The sequence below is a fragment of the Microcaecilia unicolor genome, chromosome 14 (assembly GCF_901765095.1).
Source record: "Microcaecilia unicolor chromosome 14, aMicUni1.1, whole genome shotgun sequence".
Lineage (NCBI taxonomy): Eukaryota > Metazoa > Chordata > Amphibia > Gymnophiona > Siphonopidae > Microcaecilia > Microcaecilia unicolor.
The window spans coordinates 8,982,730-9,008,479 of NC_044044.1; the positions used below are offsets into that span (position 1 = coordinate 8,982,730).

General features: G+C 43.6%; 1 protein-coding gene across 1 annotated transcript in view; it reads right to left on the reverse strand.

Annotated features, from left to right (window-relative positions):
- Positions 1 to 3,434: 3,434 nt before the first annotated feature.
- SLC25A11 (solute carrier family 25 member 11) overlaps positions 3,435 to 25,750 on the reverse strand; it is a 42,893-nt gene continuing 20,577 nt past the window's right edge. The window contains exons 5-8 of the mRNA XM_030187739.1: positions 18,879 to 18,969; positions 12,282 to 12,381; positions 6,498 to 6,549; positions 3,435 to 4,846 (exon numbers count right to left, since the gene is read on the reverse strand). Coding sequence (XP_030043599.1) covers positions 4,691 to 4,846; positions 6,498 to 6,549; positions 12,282 to 12,381; positions 18,879 to 18,969 — 399 coding nt within the window. The 3' untranslated portion in view covers positions 3,435 to 4,690. The remainder of the gene's footprint in view (positions 4,847 to 6,497; positions 6,550 to 12,281; positions 12,382 to 18,878; positions 18,970 to 25,750) is intronic.

The window sequence follows — 25,750 nt, forward strand, 5'->3', positions numbered from 1 at the left end:
CAGGAAGGGGAAGAGAGCAGAAGATGAATGGACTTGATGACTGAGTAGGAAAGTGTTGGGGTAAGAACAAGGAATCATGGAAAAGGCTGAGTGAGAATTTGGAGGGGTTAGTGTGTGTGTATATGTGTGTGTATGGGAGGGGGTATTAGGAAATGGTGTGGCTATGGGAATTTGGAGGGGAAAGGTATGCATGGGGGTGGTTAGAATGGCTGGGAATATGAGGGTGTGAAATGGGGTAAGAGAAAGGGGATGAAGTGGGGGAAAAGGAGTGGAGGAACAGCCTAATGGTTAGAGTAGGCTGAGAACCAGAGGAGCCCAGTTCAAATCCCATTACAGCTCACTGTGATCTTCGGCAAGTCATTGCCCCAGGTACAAACTCAGATTGTAAGCACTCCAGGACAGAAAAATATGTAGTGCACCTGAATGTATACTATTTCAATGTCTTGCAAGCAGTACATAAAAAATTAAATAAATAAAGGCTGAGACATGGTATGAATTACCTGGAGGACTGGAGAACAAATGAGAAGCATTGAATAGGGAAGGGGTGCTGTATGAGAGAAAAAGGAAATGGGTCTCTGAAGAGGTTGAGTGAGGGTTAAAAAGATGGTGAAAGAGGCAATAGGAGATGGGATACAGAGTAAGAGATAGAATGGCCGGGAGATGAGGGAAGGAAGGCGATCTAAAGGAGCCCTATCCCTGGAATCTCAGCCCTCTGTGGGCTAAACTGCATTTGCAGTCTTTCAGCAAACCTTTCACCCTATCCTATCCTCAATTAATTGTTTTTCATCTTCCACTGTTGCGTCCTCATGGCCGGTCTGCTCCCCGGGGCCGCCGCACTGAAGGTGAGCGTCAGCCATGCTGGTTAGGCCGACGCTCCGACATCCCTAGCTGCTCCACGGGCTCCTCCGACCGTCGGGGCAGGACTGGTGCGGCTCTTGCCCTGCAGCCATTCGGAACGCCGGCCATTTTGGCGCGCTGACGTTCCTGGAGTAGCTCTTCTTTTCCGGGTACGGTCCCGGGAGTCCTAGCCACGTCCCGACTTCCGGAATGGCTGCTCTTGGCCGGACTCCGCCTCCTCCTGTTGGCCGACCTGTCAGTGCCTCCTGCTCCAGCTGATTCTTGTCTCCCTGCTTCTTGCCAGCTGACTAGCGTTTCCCTAATGGTAGAGACTATTTAAGGGATGCATTCCTCTATACACTTTGCTTCGGCTTCTACCTCAGTAGACTCGCTTGTGAGTGGTGGAGACTTGGTTTACTGCTTGCTGCCTGACCTGACCTCTGCTTGGAACCAGACTACTCTCTGCTTGCTTGCTGCCTGACCTCTGCTTGGAACCAGACTACTCTCTGCTTGCTTGCTGCCTGACCTGACCTCTGCTTGGAATCTGACTACTCTCTGCTTGCTGCCTGACCTGACCTCTGCTTGGAACCAGACTACTCTCTGCTTGCTTGCTGACTTGACCTCTGCTTGGAACCTTGACTACTCTCTGCATGCTGCCTGACCTGACCTCCGGTTAGACCCAGACTACTCCCTGCTCATCGCCCAACCAAATCTCTATTTGAGTCCTCTCTGCTAGCGGCTTGCCCTGAGTCCTGCCTGTTCCTGATTGCCCTTCATTCGCCACTTACCCTGACTACTGCTTGATCCTTACTTCCCCTTGCTGGACTTCCAAAATAACTCAAGCTTCTGTCTGAGCTCAGTCTTCTGTTGCCTGTGGCCGTCTGACCCCTGCCGTATCTGGAAGTCCTGCTGGCTGCCTGCACCTGGGGGCTCAACTCTCGGGGAACGGCGGTCCTCTCAGGTGAAGCCTTGGGGTTTGCTCGGCTGCCCGGCAGAGCGCAAGTTCCTTACCTCATTGTTGTGCTCCGTCTGGGCACAAGGGCTCACGAACACAACACCCATATCCCATCCCTGAACCTTACACAGCTTCTCTAAGGCCACTACACTTGCCCTCTGTAGGTATCAGGTTGAGGCATTTGCCTGACCATCAAAAACATTGCTCAGGTACAGACAGGAAGGGTGACATTTTGCAATGAGTTGTGAAGTCCTACCACAATTATAACTTAAGTACATAAGCATCGCCATGCTGGGACAGACCAAGGGTCCATCGAGCCCAGCACCCTGTCACCGACAGCGGCCAAAAGAACAAGCAATTTGTCCCGCCCATCCTAGAAATAGTGTACTATTCCCTCGTCCATTCAATAACATTCTATGGCCTTTTCCTCCAGGAAGCCGTACAACCTTTTTTTGAGGTCCAGTAAGTTAACCGCCTCAACCACTTTTTCCGGTAGCGAATTCCAGAGTTTAACTACGCGTTGAGTGAAGAAATATTTCCTCCGATTCGTTTTAAATTTACCACACTGCAGCTTCATCGCATGCCCCCTTGTCCTAGTATTTTTGGAAAGCGTAAACAGACGCTCCACATCGACCCGTAACGTGCATGCTTAGTGCATATAGCATGCCACGGTAAGTTAGGATAACTAGTTTCACAGTAGACCTGTGGCTCTACTGCAAGGCTTTCTGTATCAGACCTTTCATATGTAAATCACTTTAACCCATATGCCAGAAAAGGCAGTCTAATAAATGATAAACAAAGGTAATTTTCATTCACAGACGTCTGATCCTAAAGACATTCCTGATGTGTTTTCCTACAAATAACTGTCTCTGAATTGGCAGTCAAAGTCAGAAGTTCTCAAATCTTGCAATCTACCAGATATCACAGTGGGAACTAACATGGGTCCTTACATATGCTACAAAGACCTCCGTCCACCACAAAAAATCTCTTTGAAGGCCAAGGATGCAGATTCTGTGTGTGCATGTGTTTCTGTCCCTGTATTATCTCTGTCTATATGCTTATATGTGGGTCTCCCTTTTACATGCATCCATGTCCATAGTTGTAGGTCCCTGTGAGTGTATATGCCTATCCACATTTGGGCATGTATCAATTTCAACCAGGCCTTTACTGGAAGAAGTAACTAACTCAAGGAGTACTCAAGACTGCATATACCGCAGCAGGACATGTTTATCCACTCCTACTCTAGCTGAGATAACATTTAACCATTTCTCTGACCTCATGTGCAGCTTTAAATCAATCACCTTACTTTCTAACTCTTCCTACTTTTTTTTACCCTTCTATATGTTACATCTTTGTTTTACCCTTCGCTATCACCTATAATGTTCTATTACGTATTGTGTTGACATTGTAAATAGTATACCATGCCATACTTTGTATTGTTTTTGAATATTTTTACTGCTGTAATTGCCTATTGCTCATGCTTGCTCTATTCTTACTGTACACCGCCTTGAGTGAATTCCTTCAAAAAGGCGGTCAATAAATCCTAATAAATAAGTTTACCTGTGCCAGTACTGGTGTCCAGTCTGTGGACGGCAGTAAAATTAGAAACATTGAGTGATTAGGGTTTGCAGAGATCTCAAGTCGCTGTTAAAAGATCAGATTTTATTGTCCTTCTCAGTTCTACAGCACATAATTGTCCGTTGTCCAAGCAAGATCCAAAACCAGCAACAAATGAAAGAATGCAGTTAAAACCTCTATTACATCACAGAGGTACCTCCTGTTCTGCTACATAACCCACATATTCTTAGCCACCTTTCCTTGTTTTTTTTGTTTGTTTGTTTTCTAAGGATCTTATTCATTCAAACAAACAAGCAAACAAAAAAAAAAATCCCTTCTGAAAAAATAGCAGTTTGACAGCCACACTCAGAAATTCCACCACTGGGTAAATTTAAACACCTAGGCATGGAATCCATGTTAAAGGATCCCTAGACTGTCAAAAAGGAAAAAGGCCCAGGCTTTAAAAAAAAAAAACTGGACTGTATTTTGGACTGGTGGAGGATTTGCGGCCCAATCTGGGGCTGAATCACAGCATACAGAGGCACTCCGATGGGGGTCCAGCGGAGGCTAAAAGGCGAAAGGCCATCAGAGCCAGTGCTGGTTCTATCCCCAAAGCGTATCTGAATTTGCAGTTACAGGGATTTAAAAAGAAAGGCAGGAAGTATGTGTCAAAAAAATGCAGCAGATGTAAAACCACGACTAGCTCAGCCTATCCCCCAAGGACCTGCAACCAACTCCCCCACCCCTCATGCCCAAGCATTTCTAATCTGCTGTTAAAATTATTTAGTCTACAAGATTAGTTTTGCCTCATGATCGTTGTTATTCCCCCCTACAAACTGTTTAGATCTTAGGAGATTTTGGAGACCAGAGGCAAATGCTGGATTTTGGTTCCTGGAGGTTATCCTTGTAATAAATAGTAAGAAGTTTATAAGCTTGGGCTGTGCTCATAGTATGTCACCCTTAACCCATCCTGCTGGGGGCGACATGCAGTAGTACCGGGTATACAAACAGCTCCCTCCTCCTTCTCCAATCACATGTCCTCTGACTAAGCACCTATGTATTAGTGATGGTCACTAGGTATCACTCTCAAAGTTCCTTCCAAAGGCGTCACTGAACTGTGCGACTGACCACTAGATGTTGCTGTGGGAGATCCTGCCAGCATCTCTCAGTCACTAAGTATCACTGGCAAAGCGCTCTCCTTCGATGTGCACCACAAATAAGACACACATGTGTTATTTCCATGTTCCTCTTTCTGTCCATCATCCCTTTGGTCTGATCCTCAACACACTGAAGCACCCAAGTCAATGCAGGCAAAGGTGAAGGAGGGCTACGGGCCCAACCTCAGGCGCTTAAGAAGAACTTCTTGTAGAATTTATTCATCTGCTCCAAAAAGATGAAGGTAAGGACAGTGTGGGGCCCGAGCCGAGCATAGTACGGAGTGAATCCTTTCCACAGGCTGAAGAAGCCCTCATAGCGGATCACCTTCATCAGCACGTCCTGCAAGGAAGAGGACACAGGTTACCAACTAGTTTGAGGACACCAAGGTGTCATAAATCACACATGCAGCCAGCTCTTGGTGGCAGGGAATTTGCTTCCCGTTAGCGGTATGTACAAACCCAGACGGTTTCCAGAAAGAAGACAAGTCAATTACTCAACTGAGACAAAGAAAAATAAAAGTATATACAGAGAGCCAATACCAGAGCCAGGGATTAGAACTGAGGCCAAGGGTGATAAGGCAGCTTTGCACAAGGTCACACACGAAGTCGGTGATAGGGCTGCTTGACACTCTGGTAGTCTCCATTAAGGAACCCAAAGAGTATGCAGTACTACTCCTACTACTTATCATTTCTATAGCACTACTAGACGTACGCAGCAGCAGCCTGTTATATAAAGAAACCTATGTACCTCGGTTCTGTTACAGAATACTAGCGTAACCCAGTACTGACACGCCTAACATTTCAGGCACCCACACTTAAGTCAGCCGTAAGAGCTGGTATAAGGGTAACCATCAGGTATTCATCGTTCAAGAACGCTTGCTCCATTCTTGAGAGTCCTTTGTGTTTTTCTCTGGATTGTTTCCTCATCATTGCTAAACAGAAATAAAAACTGAATCTCTCAATACATAATGAATTCCATAAAAAGTGAAGAGTTTACAGCCATCAGTGAGTAAAAGAGAACAGTAGAATCGGGTACAATTTGGTCTTCAGATTTAGTGGTCTGGCCTTCACTACAATTCCCCCCACTCCCCCTCCCTCAATCCCCATTGACTTTGCTTTTTCAGTGAAACTTCTGGCAGGAAATTTGTATTTAAAGCAGCTTTGATATGGGCATTGTTTTAATTTACCTTTCATGCTGTTTGTGGTAAAACACAATTTTGTTTATTAAAATGCCTGGAGTTAAATCAAGTGATTTTTCCACTCTGGTTTTACTAATTTTGCATTAGTTTTAGTTATAATCTTAAGAATTTTATGCTTAGAAGTGTAGGGCTAAAACCCTGCATATGAACCTGACTTTTACAGACCTGACCTTTATCAGACTTAATGCAGCGCCTTGGTACTGTGCAAAGGCCTCGAGGTGCATAAGGAGCCATCCAGTCAGTGAAAGGCAAAGCATCTTGGACAATAACTTATTGTTGTTATATTGTTATCAGCATGGACGTCACTACTGGAACTTTAGGTCATCAAGCTTCAGACCGACTGGCACTAAGAGAGGTATAAAGACCCCTTCCTTGAAGGTGTTCTCATCTTTGCTGCAACAGGCGCGGTTATCTCCTCACCCTTTGTAACAGCCCTCTGCTAGCTCAGAGACCTGCCATTCCATGAAGGCTCATTAATGTGTGGCATCACTGCCTGAGACTTCCTGGCTAGGGTGTCCACCTTCTGCCTGCTCCCGAGTTCCTGATGTACCATAAACAGGTCAAGGCGGTTTTGTTTGTAAACCGCCTTGCCCTGTTTTGGAATGGCGATATATCAAATATATCTCATGAATATTCATTGTGGATACCTTGAAAAACCAGGCTGGTTTGGTGTGTGCCAAGGACTGGCTGACAGCAGGACATACCTTACGTTCTTATGCCCCTCTTTCCCTATCCAGCGAAACAGTACGTTTATTCCCTCCACCCAAGCCTCAAGCACTGTGTCCTACTCACCAGTCCATTCTTGTATTCTGGCTTACCGTCAATCATCCTCATATTCTGGATCCTAGCAAGAAGGAAATGATATTTCAGGCTGGCCTCAAGTCATGTTACAGAAACCTTTTGCAGTGATTAGTCAATCGCTGCCATACATCACCCCAAAATTCAGAAGCAGTGTCAGCACATCTATACTAGTTGCTCGTCAATATCAGGTTCTATAAAATCCCTTTACAATCTTATTCCTGAGTCTTATTCTAATGCATTTTATTGCTAGTTTTTATTTTCTAACATTACCCTCCACCCACCCTTCAGCTATTCATGCTTTACATCTTTATCAGTGTGAAGCCTGTATGGGGGGGGGGGGGGGGGGGTTCACAACGCTACTTCATTTACTTAGATTCTTTACAGTGGGAGCAGTGAAGCAGGAGGAGCTCTCAAAACAGTAAACTCCTTGTGGGGGAGGGGAGGGGAGGCAGAAGGAAAAACCGGGGGGGTGGGGGTGGGGGGGGGATTTGGTCAACTGTTAGACTTAACAGCTAATATAGTTGTTTGTGTCAATCTTGTTGCTATGAGGAATAAATGTGCTCTGAAATCACCTCACTCCCACTTCCAACACCTTACAGAAACTCACCTCTCAATCACATGCAACCTGCATCTCAAATACTTAAAGGGTTACAGCTAAACCTTCTCCAGCCACTGCACTTTCTCTGCTGGTAATGGCTCTCAGATCAATATCCTTTCCAAATATTTCTAGTCTGGAACCAATATACAACGGAAGGGGTCAAAGTACACAGCAAAGCAATCCCGAAAAGAAGCACTGTGGGCTCTCAAGAAAAGGTAGAATTGTGCTTTATTAATGACCTGACAAAGGCCATGTCTCGGCGTTAAACAACGCATAGCACAGCAAAATTATTTCAACTCTGAGAGCGGTCAGTCCGCTCTTAGAACAGTGAACCATCAACTGGATGAAGAACTGGATGAAAGCGCGCCAAAAACCTGTGTCGGGTCATTAATAAAGCACATTTGTACTTTTTCCTGAGAGCTCACCGTGCTTCTTTTCTGGATTAGTCTGGAACCGATGCCATATTTCTTAAACAGCAGAGGGCTCTGGATCACGTGACCCAATAGGTCATATAATAAAGTGCTTCTGCTAGAAGAACCAGGTGATCACTTAGTGTGCCAAGGTTCTGCGGGAAGCAAAAGGATTGGTTTGACTAGTACTTTTACATTTTCTGCCTCCTCGGGTGGCCACCTCCCCAGTACATCTTTCAGCCCCCAAAGCAAGTAGCAGAAACAGTTCCCACAGTAAAAACCATGCGATTATAGAATCTCAATATTCCAGGATAGCAGAAGAAAGGGAGCGGAGTCAGGCGAGAGGGTGAGTAACAGGGAAAAGCCTAAACTGGTGCAGGGATGACAAGCGAAAGAAAGTAAATGAGGGCTGAGAAAGGGATGTATAGACATGGTGGAAATGGGAGATTGAGGAAGGACTGAATGGAAAGAGAAGGAATAGATTGGAGTCAGAGAGATGCAGGAAAAGAGAAGAAGCAGGACAGGAGAGAAGTAACAGAAAAATCAAAAAGGAGTGGCCTAGTGGTTAGGGTGGTGGACTTTGGTCCTGGGGAACTGAGGAACTGAGTTCAATTCCCACTTCAGGCACAGGCAGCTACTTGTGACTCTGGGCAAGTCACTTTAACCCTCCATTGCCCCATGTAAGCCACATTGAGCCTGCCATGAGTGGGAAAGCACGGGGTACAAATGTAACAAAAATAAAATAGATACTATTGGAGATTCTACATGGAATGTTGCTACTATTGGAGATTCTACATGGAATGTTGCTACTATTGGAGATTCTACATGGAATGTTGCTATTCCACTAGCAACATTCCATGTAGAAGGCTACGCAGGCTTCTGTTTCTGTGAGTCTGACGTCCTGCAGGACGTCAGACTCACAGAAGCAGAAGCCTGCGCGGCCACATTGGTGATCTGCAAGGGCTGACTTCTACATGGAATGTAGCAACAGTGGAGGAGTGGCCTAGTGGTTAGGGTGGTGGACTTTGGTCCTGGGGAACTGAGTTTGATTCCTGGCACAGGCAGCTCCTTGTGACTCTGGGCAAGTCACTTAACCCTCCATTGCCCCATGTAAGCTGCATTGAGCCTGCCATGAGTGGGAAAGCACGGGGTACAAATGTAACAAAAATAAAATAGATACCATTGGAGATTCTACATGGAATGTTGCTACTATTGGAGATTCTACGTGGAATGTTGCTACTATTGGAGATTCTACATGGAATGTTGCTACTATTGGAGATTCTACGTGGAATGTTGCTATTCCACTAGCAACATTCCATGTAGAAGGCTGCGCAGGCTTCTGTTTCTGTGAGTCTGACGTCCTGCACGTCAGACTCACAGAAGCAGAAGCCTGCGCGGCCACATTGGTGTGACTCTGGGCAAGTCACTTAACCCTCCATTGCCCCATGTAAGCCACATTGAGCCTGCCATGAGTGGGAAAGCGTGGGGTACAAATGTAACAAAAATAAATAAATAAATAAAGAGAAAAGTGTGCCGAAAGCAAAAAAGACCAAAATGTCCCAAAAGGTAAGATTTTAAAAAGTAACTAATTGGAATAAGTTAGCTTTGGGAATATGCATCTGAGGCCTTTGTATTTTACATCTGTTTCTCTCTCTCCAGTGTTGTTGCGCTACCCTCCCCCCTTATTCTATAGAAGGTCACATAAAGTTAAGTGTCAACTGCATGCATAAGTAATAGAATACGGACCTTAACAGTTATATGAGTAAGTACTGGGCGGGTGCTCAGTGGTAGTCTATAACTTTGACATGCAAACTCTGTCTTCATGAGCAAGGGGGCGAAAGAGGAGGAGCATGAGCTCGCCATGGGTGTGTCTCCCACTCACACGTAACTTAAGAGAATACTGTAAATAGTGAGCACATTTATGCCTGCTATTGATGGCATTAAGTGGGCACACCTAAATGTAGGCAGGTTACTGCTGACTTACTTCAGTATTCTACAACAGAAATTATGAGCGTATTTACCATTATAAAAAAGGATCACAGCCCGAGTCAAGTGGGCTCCTAAACTGTGATGCCCAGTTATAGAACAGCCCAGCTTCTCAGTGTTTCTATTCTAAATGTTATTTCTTCCTTTAAATTTAGCTCCAAATATTGAAGATAAGCTGATCCATCCTTGGGTCTACCCTACTGCATATATGCCCTTGCATTTTGTATTTGAATTTATTAAAATTTATTTTTTTCTACAAAAATAGTTGATATATCACAGTGGAATGCAACAGAGAAACTGAAACTACTACGGGATAATACCAGGACTGGATTAACCTATTCCAAAAATCCATAACCAGTTGACAATCCTATCTAGTAAGGGTTTGTTTGCATTCTGGATGCGTGTGACAGGTTTTTAAATAACAAGCAAGACAGTGGGAACCAACAGAACAGTACGACAAAGCACATCAAAAGAAGCGCAGTAGGCCTTTAGAAGGGTTGTATGAAGTGAACTTTACTGCTGGACAGGACACCTCCCCTAAATGCTGCCACAGAAGCCATGGCACGGACTGTGGGACCAGAAGACAACCCCGTCAACCTTGCCATCCACAATCCAATTACCATCTGCTTGGAGTCAGGAAAAAAATACTGAATATTCCTGGCTGCACGATACCCTTAAGGGACGAATTGCTCAGAACTACTTTTTTTTTCCTATGTCTCCATCCACTGGTAGATGGACATAACTCATTCATCTGGACTGGTCTGGTATGGACAAAAAGGAATGAAAAGTTAATAGCTGAAGCACAAAAAACTGTGAAGATATGAAGAAAACAGAAGAGATATCAAAATAAATTATTTAGAGAAAACCCAAAACATTTCTGCAAAGAACATCAGTACAGCAAAAGCACCACCAACTAAAGCTGTAACAGAAACATTCTGGAGAAATCTGTACAAGGATCCTGTAGAGCACAACCAAGAAGCAGAATGGCTACCCTGCAAACAGGAAAATTTGGAACGGGTAAACATTAAAGCTATGGAATGCCTTGAAGTAACAAGAGAGTTGAAAAGATCCCCAAACTGGAAGAACCTTGACCCAAATGGAGTGACCAACTTTTGGCTTGGATAGATTTTAGCTATCTGACAAACTGCAAGAATCAATTGATCAGGAAGTCAGATGTGACACCAGATTTGATAATAACAGAAAGAATGCTTCTGTTTCTAAAGAGAGACACAAGCAACCTTCCCAAAAATTATATACTGATTACTTTACAGTTTATAAGCTATTCACTGCAATAAGTGCTGACAGAATATATGATCATACTGACTCTACTAGCACCTTGAGTATTGCATTCAATTCTGGTTGCCGTATCTCAAAAAAGATATAGCAGAATTAGAAAAGGTTCAAAGAAGAGCAACCAAAATGATAGAAGGGTGGAACTGCTCCCGTATGAGGAAAGGCTAAAGAGGTTAGGGCTCTTCAGTTTATAAAAGACGGCTGGGGAGGGGGGGTGTCTGATTGAGGTCTATCAAATCCTGAGTGGTGTAGAACGGAAAAAAGTGAATCGATTTTTCACTCTTTCAAAAAGTACAAAGACCAGGGGACATTCGAAATTATATGGAAACAGTTTTAAAACTAATAGGAGGAAATATTTTATTCACTCAAAGAATAGTTAAGCTCTGGAACTCGTTGCCGGAGAATGTGGTAACAGCGGTTAGCATATCTAGGTTTTAAAAAAAAGGTTTAGACAAGTTCCTGGAGGAAAAGTCTACAGTCTGCTATTGAGACTGACATGGGTGAAGCCACTGCTTGCCCTGGGATTGGTAGCATGGAATGTTGCTACTATTTAGGTTTCTGCCAAGTACTTGTGACCTGGATTGGCCACTGTTGGAAGCAGGATACTGGGCTAGATGGACCATTGGTCTGACCCAGTATGGCTATTCTTATATTCTTATGACCAGACACGGGCCATGTTTTGAAAATATGTCTGCATTAGGGCTTATACAATGTCAATGACCTAAAAACTGCTTCCTCAATTCACTTTGTCCAAAAGGACATATCCAAGATTGTGAAAGTAATAACTTCAAATCTAAAAGAAAATCTCTGTTTTAGCCAAATGAAAAATGTCTGTTTTTACATAGAGATCTTTAATAGTGTGAACTGTTCTGTTTTCCCAATACGAAGTGTATTTGTATTCTAAGGTCTGGTGTAACAGAAGTTTTGGTGTTTGAGGCCTAGGAGTTAATACTGTATTGGTAGAGCAGGTTTGCTATGTAGGTGTGAAATATATTTTTTATTGGGTTTTGTGTTGTTTCCAAAGTATCTTGTAGTAGAGTTTATGCTGCTGCTTTTGAGGTGACTGCAGAATTTGTATATTCACTTCTGTATGGTGCTGCCACTGGTAGGTATCTGTGTAATGGGGAGGAGAAGGGGATGAACAAGAAAAAAAAAAGTTTCATTTGGGGCACCTAATATCCTTGCACCCACTGCATAAGCTAGAAGAGTGAACACAGATCTGGGTGAGGGCTCAGGGCAATGAGAAGGTTATGTCTTTCATAGAAGCAGCCAAAAAAAATAATATCTAAGTTAGGGATTCTCAATCCAGTCCTCACCTAGCCAGTCAGGTTTTCAACATACCCACAATGAATATGCATGAGAAAGTTGCATACAGTGAAGGCAGTGCATGCTAATTTATCTCATACATATTGGTTGTGGGTATTAGGCGTGTCCAGAGGACTGGACTGAGAACGCCCTTTCCGCCAAGTCATTCCCCTTGTCGCCTACCTTGTTTTTGCAATGTCCACAGGCATAGATGCCGCTGTCGTCACCAGTCCACTGATCATGCTAGCACAGAAATGGCACAAGATGTCATCTTTGAAATAGCCTGAAATGCAAGCAGCGAGGCATTTTAGTCACTACTTCAGCGAGTGCATTCAAATGTCACAGAGAGTGCCACGAAAATGGTTCTTTCAATGATAAACAGGACCAGAATAGCCAAAAGTAGTACAGTGTGAGTTGAGGAGGGAAAATAAAAGTTTTGTTCATCATCACCTCAATCAGTGCCCAACCATGAAGTAAAACAAATCCAGTTGTGATTCCACCTACAATTTTACAGCAATCGATCAGTCTACCTAAGGGCTCCCTCTAGATCACTAAAGAAGGATGAGTACAATTATTTGTGCCAGTCTTGCTGCTATAAGATGACCCGGAGCTCCCTCAGGCTCAGATCTTCTCAAACTAATTTGCAACCCCAAATGGGGGCACAAAACTCGTGTCTGGATTGGCATCATTGTCCTGTGCCTTCTGGGAGTCTCACACTTTCTGCATCCGGGTTGCAACCACGAAAAAGATTAGTGAGCACTGCTCTAGAGCCTGGAGCAGTAAGATGAAATGTACTCTTAATTTCCTTTCCTTGAATCCTGGTAACCTGCTAGTCTGGTCTATGTTCTTTTACCAGCAGTCAAAAACCTGAAGATTCTAATGACAACACCGGTATAACAGATGGAGCAGCCCAAGCTATCAGTAATGGTAGAAACAGATAAAATACTTAAAAAAACAAACAAACAAAAAGAATACACCCTTTTGGAACACTTCTGCAGGACGTGAAACTATTTACAAACCAGTTGGCAGGCAAGGAACCCAAGGATATCCCAAAACTCTCAGCCTTCCAGGGTGGGTCCCGAAGTCTCGTCAAATGAGCACAGAGACTACCATCTGATTATGGATGTATTGCTGCTTCAACTGCTGCCTTAGACCCAATGTACCAGAAGAAGCTTAAAGGCTGTTCGCCCCATACACTAGCCATTAAAAAGTACAACAGATACCAGATTTGTGAAAGGAACCAATGACCTCCAGATAATGGAGGAGGGCCCTGCAAACATCTAGTTTATGCAGAGATTCCTAATCCCGTTTTGGAAAACTTCTGGAAAGAAGGAAGAGAAACTACTTAATTCATGTGAAACAAAGATATCACTTTCTGCAAAAAAGAGAGCCATATGAATGGTAACAGAGTACACCAAAAGAGACGGACAGGGATCTTTTTAGGAAAGGGCTGAAACTCCAAAATCCTCATAGCTCAACATATGGAAACCAAAAAATGGAAAAGTCTTTCAAGGAAGTCCAATGTAGAAGTTCAAAGGGAGGCCTAGCCAATGACAACAGCATCAAATTAAGATCCCACTGGGGACATAACCATTCTGACAAGAGGACCAACATGCTTTTGTATGTAATAAAACAGAGCTGCCACCTGTACCTTAAGCAAATTAAGAGACTAACCTCACTCTAGTGCCTTCTGCAAATAAAAGTGAGAATCAAGGGGATATATCGCAAGCTGAACCCAATACTCAAAACAGTCTCCGAACCCTCATGTAAGCTAAGGAAGTAGATGATCTTCAGGACTTTAGTATAAACGATGAAGGCTGAAAATCCCTTTCAAAGCCCAAACCATAAGCCAAAAGGGATCTGGATATTCCATGAGCACAGGACCCTGACGAAGAAGGCCCAGTCCTCTTGCAAACAGAACTGGAGGACCCACTAAGACACACAGGATCTGCATATCAAGAATAATGAAGTCAATCAGGAGCTATTAGAATCATCACAAAAGGGTGTTTTGCTATCCTGTACATTATTTGAGCTGCAAGAGACCAAGGGGACAATGAATACTGAGGCTGACACTCCGGCCAGGGTTGCATTAGCGCATCCAGCCTGAAAACCCCCAACTCCTTTCTGTGACTGAAGAAAACCAGATATTTTGCATTGTGTTACATAACCAGCAATGGGCCTCTACCACTGAGGAAACCGACCTGGAGCAAATGTGAATCAAATCATAGAGGGCATCATCCAAGAAAGATGTTTTCAACTCCAAAACAGTGACCTCTTATGAAACCTGGAGCTGTGGAATCTAGTGTACCACTGCCCAAGCTAAAAACACCTCCACAGACCCCAAGGGCACAGAACTTAAAGCCTGTTTAAGAAGCAGCTCTATCACGAGCATTCCTAAGGGCAACACTTTGAACTGGAATTCTCATCTTTTGGTCACCACTACGGCATCCACTTCTGGGACACAAAAATTCCAGTCCAGAACTACCTGGGGAAGGAAGTACAACATATTCATCAATTGGGAACCTGTGCAGACCAAAGCTGGGACTTCCCATTCTGCATAGATCATCTCATACAAAGTTCTGTGAAACAGAAAGACTTTAAGTTTCTCTCAAACTCTACAGCATAGGATTACCATCAGAAGTTTGCTCCTGTGAAGTTGTTGAGATACGAAGGGTGGAGGCACCTCAATCAACTATAACTCCTCCCAGAGAAACAAAAACCACTAGGAAATCATCCCCTTCCTCTGGGGGCAGCTGACTGGGCTCCAGTGAGGAGTTCCCCAGGGAACGGTCATCCATCAGGACTCCCTGATCTCCAATGCTCTTCCATAGAGGAAGAGGTTTGGACTAGCACTGAGCAGTGTCCAACCAGGGGACTCGAGATGCTTACTATGATCAGATGGCCCTTCAAGAGGATCCTGGGCCCCAGTCAGTCCCTGGGACACTTGAGACTAGCTGACCAGCACAGGGCAGGAGCTTGAAGCCCAGACAGTTCCCGACAGAACTGTTGCCCTAGAACAATTGTGGGGGCCACTCCTATGGGCCAGCCTCCTACGGCGTGTGGGGAGGATGTGGGGGGGGGGGGGGGGGGGGGGGGGGGGAAAGTCCCGATCCCAAAAGGAGTGGAACATGATCCTCTTTGGATCCGATAAAAGAGCTGCAGCCTAGTAACAAAATGCCCACTATTCCCACCGAAAACAGAGTACCATACTGGGAATGGAGGCCTCCCTGAATGCTGCTACTCAAAAAAGAATGGCTATTGGGAGGGGATGAGGGGAATTCCCCGAGTCATCAAAAGCTCCCCTGAAGCTCTTGTATTCTATCTGAAATAGCACGAGCCAGCAGTTAAGTACCACACACTCCACAGCTTCCATCTGCCAGCTTCACGCCTAAAAAGTTGCTGCTTCAGGTGTCTCTCCTCTTAAGCTTCAAGAGGGCTGGGGCATTACCTGGTTCTTGTTTAGGCAGAGATAGGTTTTGCTGTTAATTTAATCCCTGAAGAAGTAACTATTTTCATTGAGAGCCCACATTTTTTATTTAAATTCTGCAGAGGAAAGAGAGAGGGAAGGTACCCCTTTGGCAAGCCCCCCTAGGAACCCATGCCAGAGGGTCCTTGCTCACGAAGGCTAAGGCTCAGGGTTACAGAAGGGCAGCACACCCCTTCAGACTTAACTAGGAGGAGGAGAGTAAGCTAACTCCTAGTAGCCTCGACCAGTCAGCCTCAACCATTGGATACAGGCAGTAGTGTACATTCAGGGGAGTCAGGCCTTTTACCACAAAACTCTTGCTGCCCCATTTGCTTGAGGCAGAGAAATACTGACAGGATCCTGGCTACAACTCTGTTATTCCAGTACTGTCATTAGACCTTCAATTTATTTCGCTGCCTCCATGTTCTGGTAAGCGGCATAACCCACTAGTCTGGTCTAGCAGGATAAGGAGTAGATATTTACAGCAATAGGAGATGCTCGTAGTTCACTGTGTCCCTCCCTCTCACTGTAACAGAGAAAAAAAGGACTTCTGATGTATCATTTCCTTCCAAGGCAGAGAGTCTTAGCCATAGTATGCAAACATCCCCCCCCCCCCCCAAAAAAAAAAAAAAAATATTCAGCGCTCTCTAACCGGTCAGAAATAGATGTTGCTCTGTTAAATAGCATTTTAGTGGCTAACTGCAAATATTCAGCGGGAGATAACCGGTTATCTCCCACTGAATACTCATGGTTAGTGCCTACCACTAAACCAGCTATGTCGTGCAACTTATCTGGTTAGGAATGGATATTCAGCGCTAGACCGGATAAGATTAGTGGTTAAATCGGACAACATAAATAGCAGTCCTATCTAACCGAGGAATATCAACTTAATCGGTTAAGTGTTTAGCAGCCCAAAAAATATCAGATATTCAATGCCAGTTGCCGGAAATGGCCTGGAATTGAATATCCGGGTTTAACACCAGCAGTGGGCAGTCACATCACTGCCAGCCACTGGCTGAATATCAAGGGGGGGGGGGGGTAGTAGTATCAAGTATCCTGGTGCTTTAGCCTTTAATTTCTTGCTTGCTTGCTCATTAGTCGTGGGGAAATTATGCAGGCCAAAAAGTTGAGAATTCTACACAAAATATGGCAAAATTCTGAATTATTTTGACAAAACAGAACAATATACCGTATTTTTCGGACTATAAGACGCACCGGACCATAAGACGCACCTAGGTTTTAGAGGAGGGAAATAGGAAAAAAAAATTTTTTCCTTTTTCCCTCCTCTAAAACCTAGGTGCTCCAGTGCGTCTTGTCCGAGTTCGGGATCGCCCTCCCCTACTCACGTCACGCGATGTTCTCTGGTGGTCTAGTGACGTCGGGGCAGGAAAGAGCCCCCTCTTTCCTGCCCAGCGCGCTGCTCTCCGTCCTCCTGTATGTATGCTGCCTGACGGTCTCGGCGAGATTCAAAATGGCCGCCGAGACTTCAATTCTCGGCGGCCATTTTGAATCTCGCCGAGACCGTCAGGCAGCATACAGGAGGACGGAGAGCAGCGTGCTGGGCAGGAAAGAGGGGGCTCTTTCCTGCCCCGACGTCACTAGACCACCAGGAAACATCGTGTGACGTGAGTGGGGGAGGGCGATCCCGAACTCGGGGGGAGGGCGATCCCGAAATCGGACCTCGCTACCTTCGGACTATAAGACGCACCCCCCATTTTCCTCCCAAATTTGGGGGGAAAAAAGTGCGTCTTATAGTCCGAAAAATACGGTAATCACTGCAAAATAAAATTTAAAATAATAAAGGAAAAAAGTCAATGATACAGAATATTAAAGGTTTTGTGATGAATTCACTGAAGAATAATGCAAGGGCTAGCCCCTCCCACAACACACAATACCTGTAACTCACCCCCCCCAAGTCTTTCCCTAACCATCATGCACAATCCCCCATCTTGATCATCCCCCTCAATAATTCCCCAGCTTTTGTCCCTCTTTCTCTCAGTTATTCTTGCCACCCAAATCTTGAGGCCTCTCTGATGTGACCCTCTCCAAGGGTAGCATTTTCTCCATTCTACCCACGGGATCCCAGAAGTATGCAGAGCTCCAGATTCTCAATGAGGATGAGAAGATGGGTGCAGGGAGGAAAGCTTTAGATTTCTTAGGAACTGAGTGAAAGGGGATCCTGTTCTAAGCAAGGTAGAACCAGGATGCTGGAACTAACCTTTAAAAAGGAAATAAAGCAGCTTTTAAACTAGATCATGGGGAAAAGTAGTCACAGTCAGCAGCACATAGTTCAAGGTAAGTTATTGTCAAAGCAACAAAGTTAGAATATCTCGATAAAAAGGTTTACTGTTTTCAAAAATAGTATCCATGAAGCTAATAAGCACTCCATGACGCTAAGAAGTAGCACTTTTAAAACTAATTGGAGGAAGTATTTGTTTCATTCAAAAGCACAATCAAGCTGTAGAATTTGTTGGGTAGAAGATGTGGTAAAAGCAGCCAACATACCAGAGTTTAAAGAGTTTAGACAAATTACCTCTCCTCTCCTCCCCTCACGACTCACCCCTTTCTCCCTCAGCTGTCTCCTCTCCCTTTGCTTATCCAGGCTTAGTCACCACCCTTCCCTACTTCCTCTTACTTTCAGCTAAGATAGGGTTACCATATGTCCGGATTTACCCGGACATGTCCTCTTTTTGAGGATATGTCCGGGCAACCGGGCGGGTTTTGCCAATCTGCCCCTTTGTCCGGATTTCTGGACAAATGGGCAGATTGCTAGCCTCCCCTCCCCTTAGTTACTACTGCCCTGGTGGTCTAGTGACCTCTTCCACCTTCGGGGCAGGAAAGAGCCCCCTCTTTCCTGCCCGAAGCGCTGCCCTGCATGCATCCTTCTTGTTCGTGATCTCGGTGCCGATTCAAAATGGCCGCCGAGAGTTGACGTGACCTCGCGAGACTTCAACTCTCGGCGGTCATTTTGAATCGGCGCCGAGATCACCAACAGGAAGGATGTATGCAGGGTAGCGCTCCGGGCAGGAAAGAGGGGGCTCTTTCCTGCCCCGAAGAGGTCACTAGACCACCAGGGCAGTAGTAAGGTAAAGGGGGGGGGGGGGTGACAGGGGGGAGTGGAAAATGTGACAGGGGGCGGAGTGAGGGCGTGAAAGGGGGCGGAGCATGTGTCCTTTTGGGGGCGGGGGACACAAATTATGGTAACCCTAAGCTAAGGAAAACCACATTTTGTGCAAATTCTACATTACACAGAATTCCCCCAGGTGTAAGTCCCTTCATCTCACCTAAACTGAGGGGCTGCGTTTCCTACTCACCTGAATCCAGTAAAAACTGTTTGGACTGAGAATAGGAGGCCAGCTGAGCAGCATTCACGACAACAGCTCTTGCCATCGTAGGGATGCAGCCCTAAAATACAAAATGGGACACTTCTATTTAAAGGACCTTGTATAAAGTCTTCACAACCTTGTATATTATTCACATTCTGCTGTCTAAAAATACAATTTCAGAGGAAGTGACATCACCAGTGAGAACGGCTACTAAGGAGCTTTGGTAAACAACTCCCTAAAAGCAGTGATTTGAACCTGAAAAAGTTGCTCAACACTCTATAGTGGGCATGTTAGAGTGGAAGAAGCTCGAGAGGTTCCATTCATGTGATAAAACAGCACAGAAATGGGAAAGACATGAGGTATGATGGCAGTGCAACAGTCTGACACGTCAGAACGAATCCTAGTGCAGACAGAATGGAAGAAGGAGGCAAGATGAAAGGGTTACCAACAATGATATGCAGAATTAGTTGGCAAAGATCTGGAATGATCACCCTATGCTTGGAACAACCTCCCCGAGTCCTTACGCCAAGCCCCCTCCCTGCCCATCCATCTTCAAGTCTTTGCTTAAAGCCCACCTCTCCAATGCTGCGTTCGGCACCTAACTCTTACCTTTCAGGAATTCCAGACTGCCCAATTTGACTGCCCCTATCGGTCTGGTTGCTCACGCGTCCTTTAGATTGTAAGCTCTTTGAGCAGGGATTGTCCTTCTATGTTAAATTGTACAGCGCTGCGTAACCCTAGTAGCGCTTTAGAAATGTTTAGTAGTAGTAGTAAGAGTAGATATAAATACGGTAATGGTGGACCTGCATAGGGAGATGGTGGAGATCAGCTCTCAGCCTGAGGGTTTGTAGGACCGAAGTGATCAGCAAGGACAATCACTGAAAGACTTACAAAATCAAATCTGTCAACCTGCACTCAATAGTGTTTAAGTTGTCAGTGAAACCGGTCTTAATGATGCAATATCAGGCTACATGGAGTGCCCCAAGAGGTCTACCAGAACTATGCTGATACTGTGTAACAGATCTGCAAAGTGGTTCTTACCCAAGGTGAGAAGGAGAACGAGGACAGGTTGATAATGGAGCGCACCAAAGCTTGGGTCCGAGGAAGGACAAAGACCCAAAATTGATCGGCTCACTTTTATCCACATTTGTTCACCCCTTCAAAGAATTGTAGTAGATTGGTGAGGCAAGACTTCCCTTCACTAAATCCATGTTGGCTTTGTCCCATTAATCCATGCTTTTACATATACTATGTCATTTTGTTCTTTATAATAGTCTACCATTTTGCCTGGCACCAACGTCAGGCTCACAGGTCTGTAATTTCCCGGATCACCTCTGGAACCCTTTTTAAAAATTGGCGTTACATTGGCCACCCTCCAATCTTCTGCTACCATGCTTGATTTTACAGATAGTAATATTGTGATAAGTAAGAGGGTGTCCTATAGGCCACTAGAGGGCGCTAGAAGAAGGTGGAGGTCGCTAGGACCGGGGAGAGCCCTGGGAGGTCCACAGGTGCAGGTGGTTATGGGCTGGGTCCTGGGGAGCTAATTAACCACTTTATACCCCACCTGAGTTGTGAAAGGAAGAGAAGTGAGCTAGCAGCAGGAGAAGAGAGAGCCCCTGAAAGATACTGGCTAACCTGATGGACTTGGGGGTGGACTGGGTGTCCAAAGGAGATCAGCAGGCTGAAAGTCGTGGGGTAAGAAGTCCCTAAAGCATTAGAGTTTGACTGTGTGTCTAGAACTGTGTGTCCAAGAAGAAAAGACTGTGTGTCTAGAACTGTGTGTTCAAAGAGGGACTGTGTGTCCGAAGATGAAGAGACTGTGTGTCTAGGACTGTGGGTTCAGAAGGGGGGACTGTGTGTCCACAGTTCTGAGAGAAGCAGGCTGCAAAGCCTGGGGTTGAGAGTCCCCCAAAGTATTGGTATAGTACTGAGCCCATGTATCTGTGTGGGGAGGCTCAATGTGAAGATCTATGAAAGCATAAAGTGTTAAGCTAGAAGAAGTGTGCCCAGGGGCTGGAATAAAGAGTTGCCTGAGAAATATGCAGTTGGTGAGACCTGCTTAATGTGCTGAGTGGAAACCAGGTCACCCTGAGTGAGAAGGGGTAGCACACTAATCTGCATATGATTTACATATTGAGAACCAGGTCACCCTGAGTGAGAAGGGGGATATCACAATATTACTAACAATAGTTCAGCAAATTCATTTTTCAATTCTATCAATACTCTGGGATGTATACCATCCGGTTCTGGCGATTTGCTACTCTTCAGTTTGTCAAATAGCTCCATTACATCTTCCAGATTTATATAGATTTGATTCAGTTTTTCTGACTTGTCAGCACAAATACCATTTCTGGCACCGGTATCTCTCCCCCATTTTTCTCGGTGAAGACCAAAGCAAACAATTCATTTAATCTCTCCACTATGGCCTTGTCTTTCCCGAGTGCCCCTTTTACCCCTAGGATAGTCATCTAGTGGTCCAACCGATTCTTTTGCCGGCTTCCTGCTTTTAAAATACCTAAACAAGTTTTAACTATGTGTTTTTGCCTCCAACGCAATCTTCTTTTCAAAGTCCCTCTTTGCCTTCCTTATCAGCGCTTTGCATTTGATTTATCATTCTTTATGTAGTTTCCTATTATTTCAGTTGGATCCATGTTCTGAAAGATTTTCTTTTAGTTCTAATAGCTTCTTTCATCTCACTTTTTAACCATGCCCGCTGTCATTTGGTCTTCCTTCCTCCTTTTCTAATACACAAAATATATCTGGCCTGGGTTAAAAACCATTATACACCATGAAGGAACTTCCTTATTTTAACATTAATTTTAAATATTAGTAAAACCCAACCAAATCCCCGTGAAAGGTGAAAAGAGGAGAGAAAAAAAAACCCATGTCCCTATCCATTCCCACAACTTAAAACAATGGGTTACAAAAGGCTCCCAAATAGCCTCCCATTTAGATAAAGTATGATGGCGCTTAGCCCACAAACTCTCCATATCACAAATGTACCACAACTTTGTTAAAAATACAGAAGAAACCTGTCTTCGCAAAAAACAACAATAATCGAAAACAGCGAAGATGACGCAAAAAAGGAAAAACTGAAAAAGAAAAATAGACAGAAGAAAAAACAAAAAATAATGAAAACCAGTAGAAAAAAGAAATCAAAAAATTAAAAAATAGAGAAATGTACACGAAGAAAGAAAAAACTCTAAAAATAAGATGAAACCAAAATAAAAAAAATACTAAAAATCAGAAAAAGACGACACAAGCAAAATGAAAAAAATGAATAAGTTTATTAAGGTGATATGACTCATATCACCTTAATAAACTTATTCATTTTTTTCATTTTGCTTGTGTCGTCTTTTTCTGATTTTTAGTATTTTTTTATTTTGGTTTTCTTATTTTTTGAGTTTTTTCTTTCTTCGTGTACATTTCTCTATTTTTTGATTTCTTTTTTCTACTGGTTTTCATTATTTTTTGTTTTTTCTTCTGTCTATTTTTCTTTCATTTTTTCCTTTTTTGCCACAACTTTGTTAACCACGAAATCAGAGAAGGAATTTTATGAGACTTCCAATGAGCAGCTACAATGACTCTAGCAAGAGACATCGCATGTCGAACCAATATACCCTGAGTTGTGGTTAGTCCAGGAGGTATACCAGGAAACAAGAAAAATTCTAGTGACCATTTAATTGGTTTAGAAAGCCATCTCTGAAGTCTATATTGAATAGCTTTCCAAAATGGTCTCACCTTTTTACAATTCCACCAGATATGCCCCATAGTACCCCTCCTGCCACAACCCCTCCAGAATGGTATTTTGAAAGAGCATCCACGCCTGATGTAAACTTAACTTTTGTAGCTGCTCCTCTACGCCTTTTTTTTTCACTATTCTTCTCATTTTAAGTTAAGCATAAAAGCAGTTCTCCTAGAGACTCACTCCTCCAGGGAAGGATTAAGCAATGGTGGACGGCTCTGCAATCAAAAGGGAAGGGGTGAACGGTACTCATATCCTGAATCCTTTTGAGGAGGGTTATAGTTGGGGGGTGAGTACACGCACGAGGAGTAGGTAGATGATTGAGGATGGATCTTGGAATGTCAAGGCGCTAAATGTACTAATGAAAAAGGCAAGAGACTGGGTTGGGAGGTGAAGACGCTATAAGAAATGCATCTAATGGCAAGGAAAAGAAGACCACTTAGAGATAATGTGTTTTCACAGACTTTTTTTGCTGTGTAAGCAGAGATGGGAGTAAGGAAGCACAGTGTTGCAATTATGATTTTAAAAAGACTTCCTTTAGGTGGAGAAAGTTCATTGGGCTTTGAAAGGGAGATGTATTTACTTAAGGGAGAAACTATATGGGGAAAAAATGGACCCCGAAACATTTATGCACCAAGTGTACACTAGAATGTGTTCTTTGCAGACTTTATGAGGGAAGTGGTAGATCTGATTGGGAAGGGGGAAGTTAGTTATAGCAGGGAACTTCTGCTTCCTGGAGACTTGGGAATTCCTGAAAAGCACTTCATAACCTAAAAGCTAAGCTTTTCTGAATTTATGTATTTTCAGATTTGTGTGTTTGGATTGATTCATAGATTCTAAACTGCTCTCTTACCTGGGTGTTCCTCTAGCTGAATAACTTCCTTGATAATCTGCTGACTTTACCTCCATATATCCTATACAGGAGGGAGAAAACAAAACCAAACCAACCTTCCTTTCCTCTTACTTGCAGAGCTGCCAGCTCCTATACGTTGCTATATTTCTGTCCTCCTCCTGACGTTATGCCTTCTAGGATCCTCTTCTACTAGAAGTAGCAACCAAATACGGAATGTGATCCGAGAAGAGAGTAAGGATTCTAATATTGATATTGCAATCCATCTGGGGACAAACAACCTGGCCACCAATAGCAAGTGTAGAGCACAGGGAGCATTCCAAAAGCTTGGGGAGGAACTCAAAGTCTCCTAGGAAGATTCACAGTTGTTCTAAGTCTCCATTTGGAGAAAAGGGCTCTCACTGTGGTTCAGTGGAGTCCCAGAGCTTTAGAAATGGGTTTGTAATCCTTTCCAGACTGATATATTTGAACAACTGCTTTCCTCGTGTCTTCTGGAATTTCCTTTGATAAAGGCTGTAGACGATTTTCAGTTCTTCAGCAATGAAAGCTGAGAATGTTTTACCTACATTAGAGTCAAGTGCAAAAATTGTCGTGCGAGTCTTTCGAATCGCAAAAGATTCAGGTTGCCCTGATAAAAGATAGTTTATATGACTAGAAGAGTTGAACTCTATGAGGTATTTGAATTTAAGAATGTTGAATTTCCCAAAGCATCCCTTTTTTTCTTCAATGCAATGCATTTATTGAAAATTTATTTTGAGGAATTTCTCTCGTTGCCAAAAGCTTTTCCACCTACAGCGCGTATTATATATCCAATAAATCTAAGACATTACCCCAGCAGGATAAAGCCTCAGGGGCTGCTCAGATTCTAAACTTGGAGGAAGTATCACAGGACAGCTTAGATGTGACGGTTTTTCTGGAAAAATCTGATTCTGAGACTCGAGAGACTTCAACGGTGACTTTTTAAAAAATTTCCTCAAAATAGTGACCATATTTTGAAGTTATCTTTTCTTCACAGACAAAACCTTTTTTTTTTTTTTTAATTCTTTATTTATAGTTTTCAAATTTACATCTCATGACATAAACCAGGAATTTCAGAAATATAAACTTAGCTGTAAATCAAAATTACTTATTACCAAAATAGGTTCTAAGTTAAGATTAACAAATTAATTTTAGTCCACAATAAATGAGACAAGATACTAGGAAATTGAAAGGAAAAACAAGCCTATAAAAATAAGCCAATTATTCATAACGGTAAGGGCGTAGTTGATATCCACAGCCGACGTATCAGCGCTTACTTAGGGAGTCAACACATTTGGTACTTGAACATTTTCCTTAGATGAAATAAACTGTAATAGTTTTTGAGGGGTAAAGAATATATAATTATTTGAACCAATCATTATATGACATTTGCATGGGAATTTCAAAAGAAAAGTAGCACCCAATTTTAACACTCTAGGTTTATGAAGTAGAAATTCCTTTCTTCTCTTTTGTGTATTCCTAGCTAAGTCGGGGAAAATCTGTATTTTTTGCCCCAAAAAAACATCATTTAAGTGGCGAAAATATAATCTAAGAATATTATGTCTATCAAGTTCAAGAGCAAAAGTCACAAGCAATGTTGTTCTCTCTGTAATACATTCCAGAGAGCTCTCAAGAAATTCAGTCAAGTTCAAGTTTGCCGTAGCCTGGGGTTGTTCTTTCGATAGTTTCTCGGTTCCAGTAATATACTGGAGCCGTGTGATAGGTGGAAATCCCTCTTTCGGAATCCCCAAAACTTCTCCGAAGTATTTTTTAAGCATTTCATCTGCTGATATTAGAGGAGATTTGGGGAAGTTCAACAGCCTCAGGTTATTCTTCCGGGTATTATTTTCCAAATATTCTAATTTTCTTTCCTGAATTTCTTTATCCTTAACCAAGGTTAGAGTTAAATTCTTTAATTGTACAACCTCATTTTCCATCTGAGAAATCTTTTCCTTATGCTCTTGGACATTTAAAGATAGATCTTGAACAGTTTGCTTCAATTCACCTATCTCGCCCTTAATAGAAATGTTCATCTGCAGTAACATTCCGTTTACCTCCTGTATTGCGTCCCACAAACTGTCCATGGTCACCGATAATGGTCTTTTTCGTCCTCCACTCTGCTCGGTAGTCAAACCTCGAGTGGCAGGGGTGGCGTCCTGCGTCTGCCCCTGCTTTGGTGTTCCTAAACTCGGGGTTAATCCAGTAATGGGTCCTCCAACCACACGCAACGGAGCACAAGCTTCC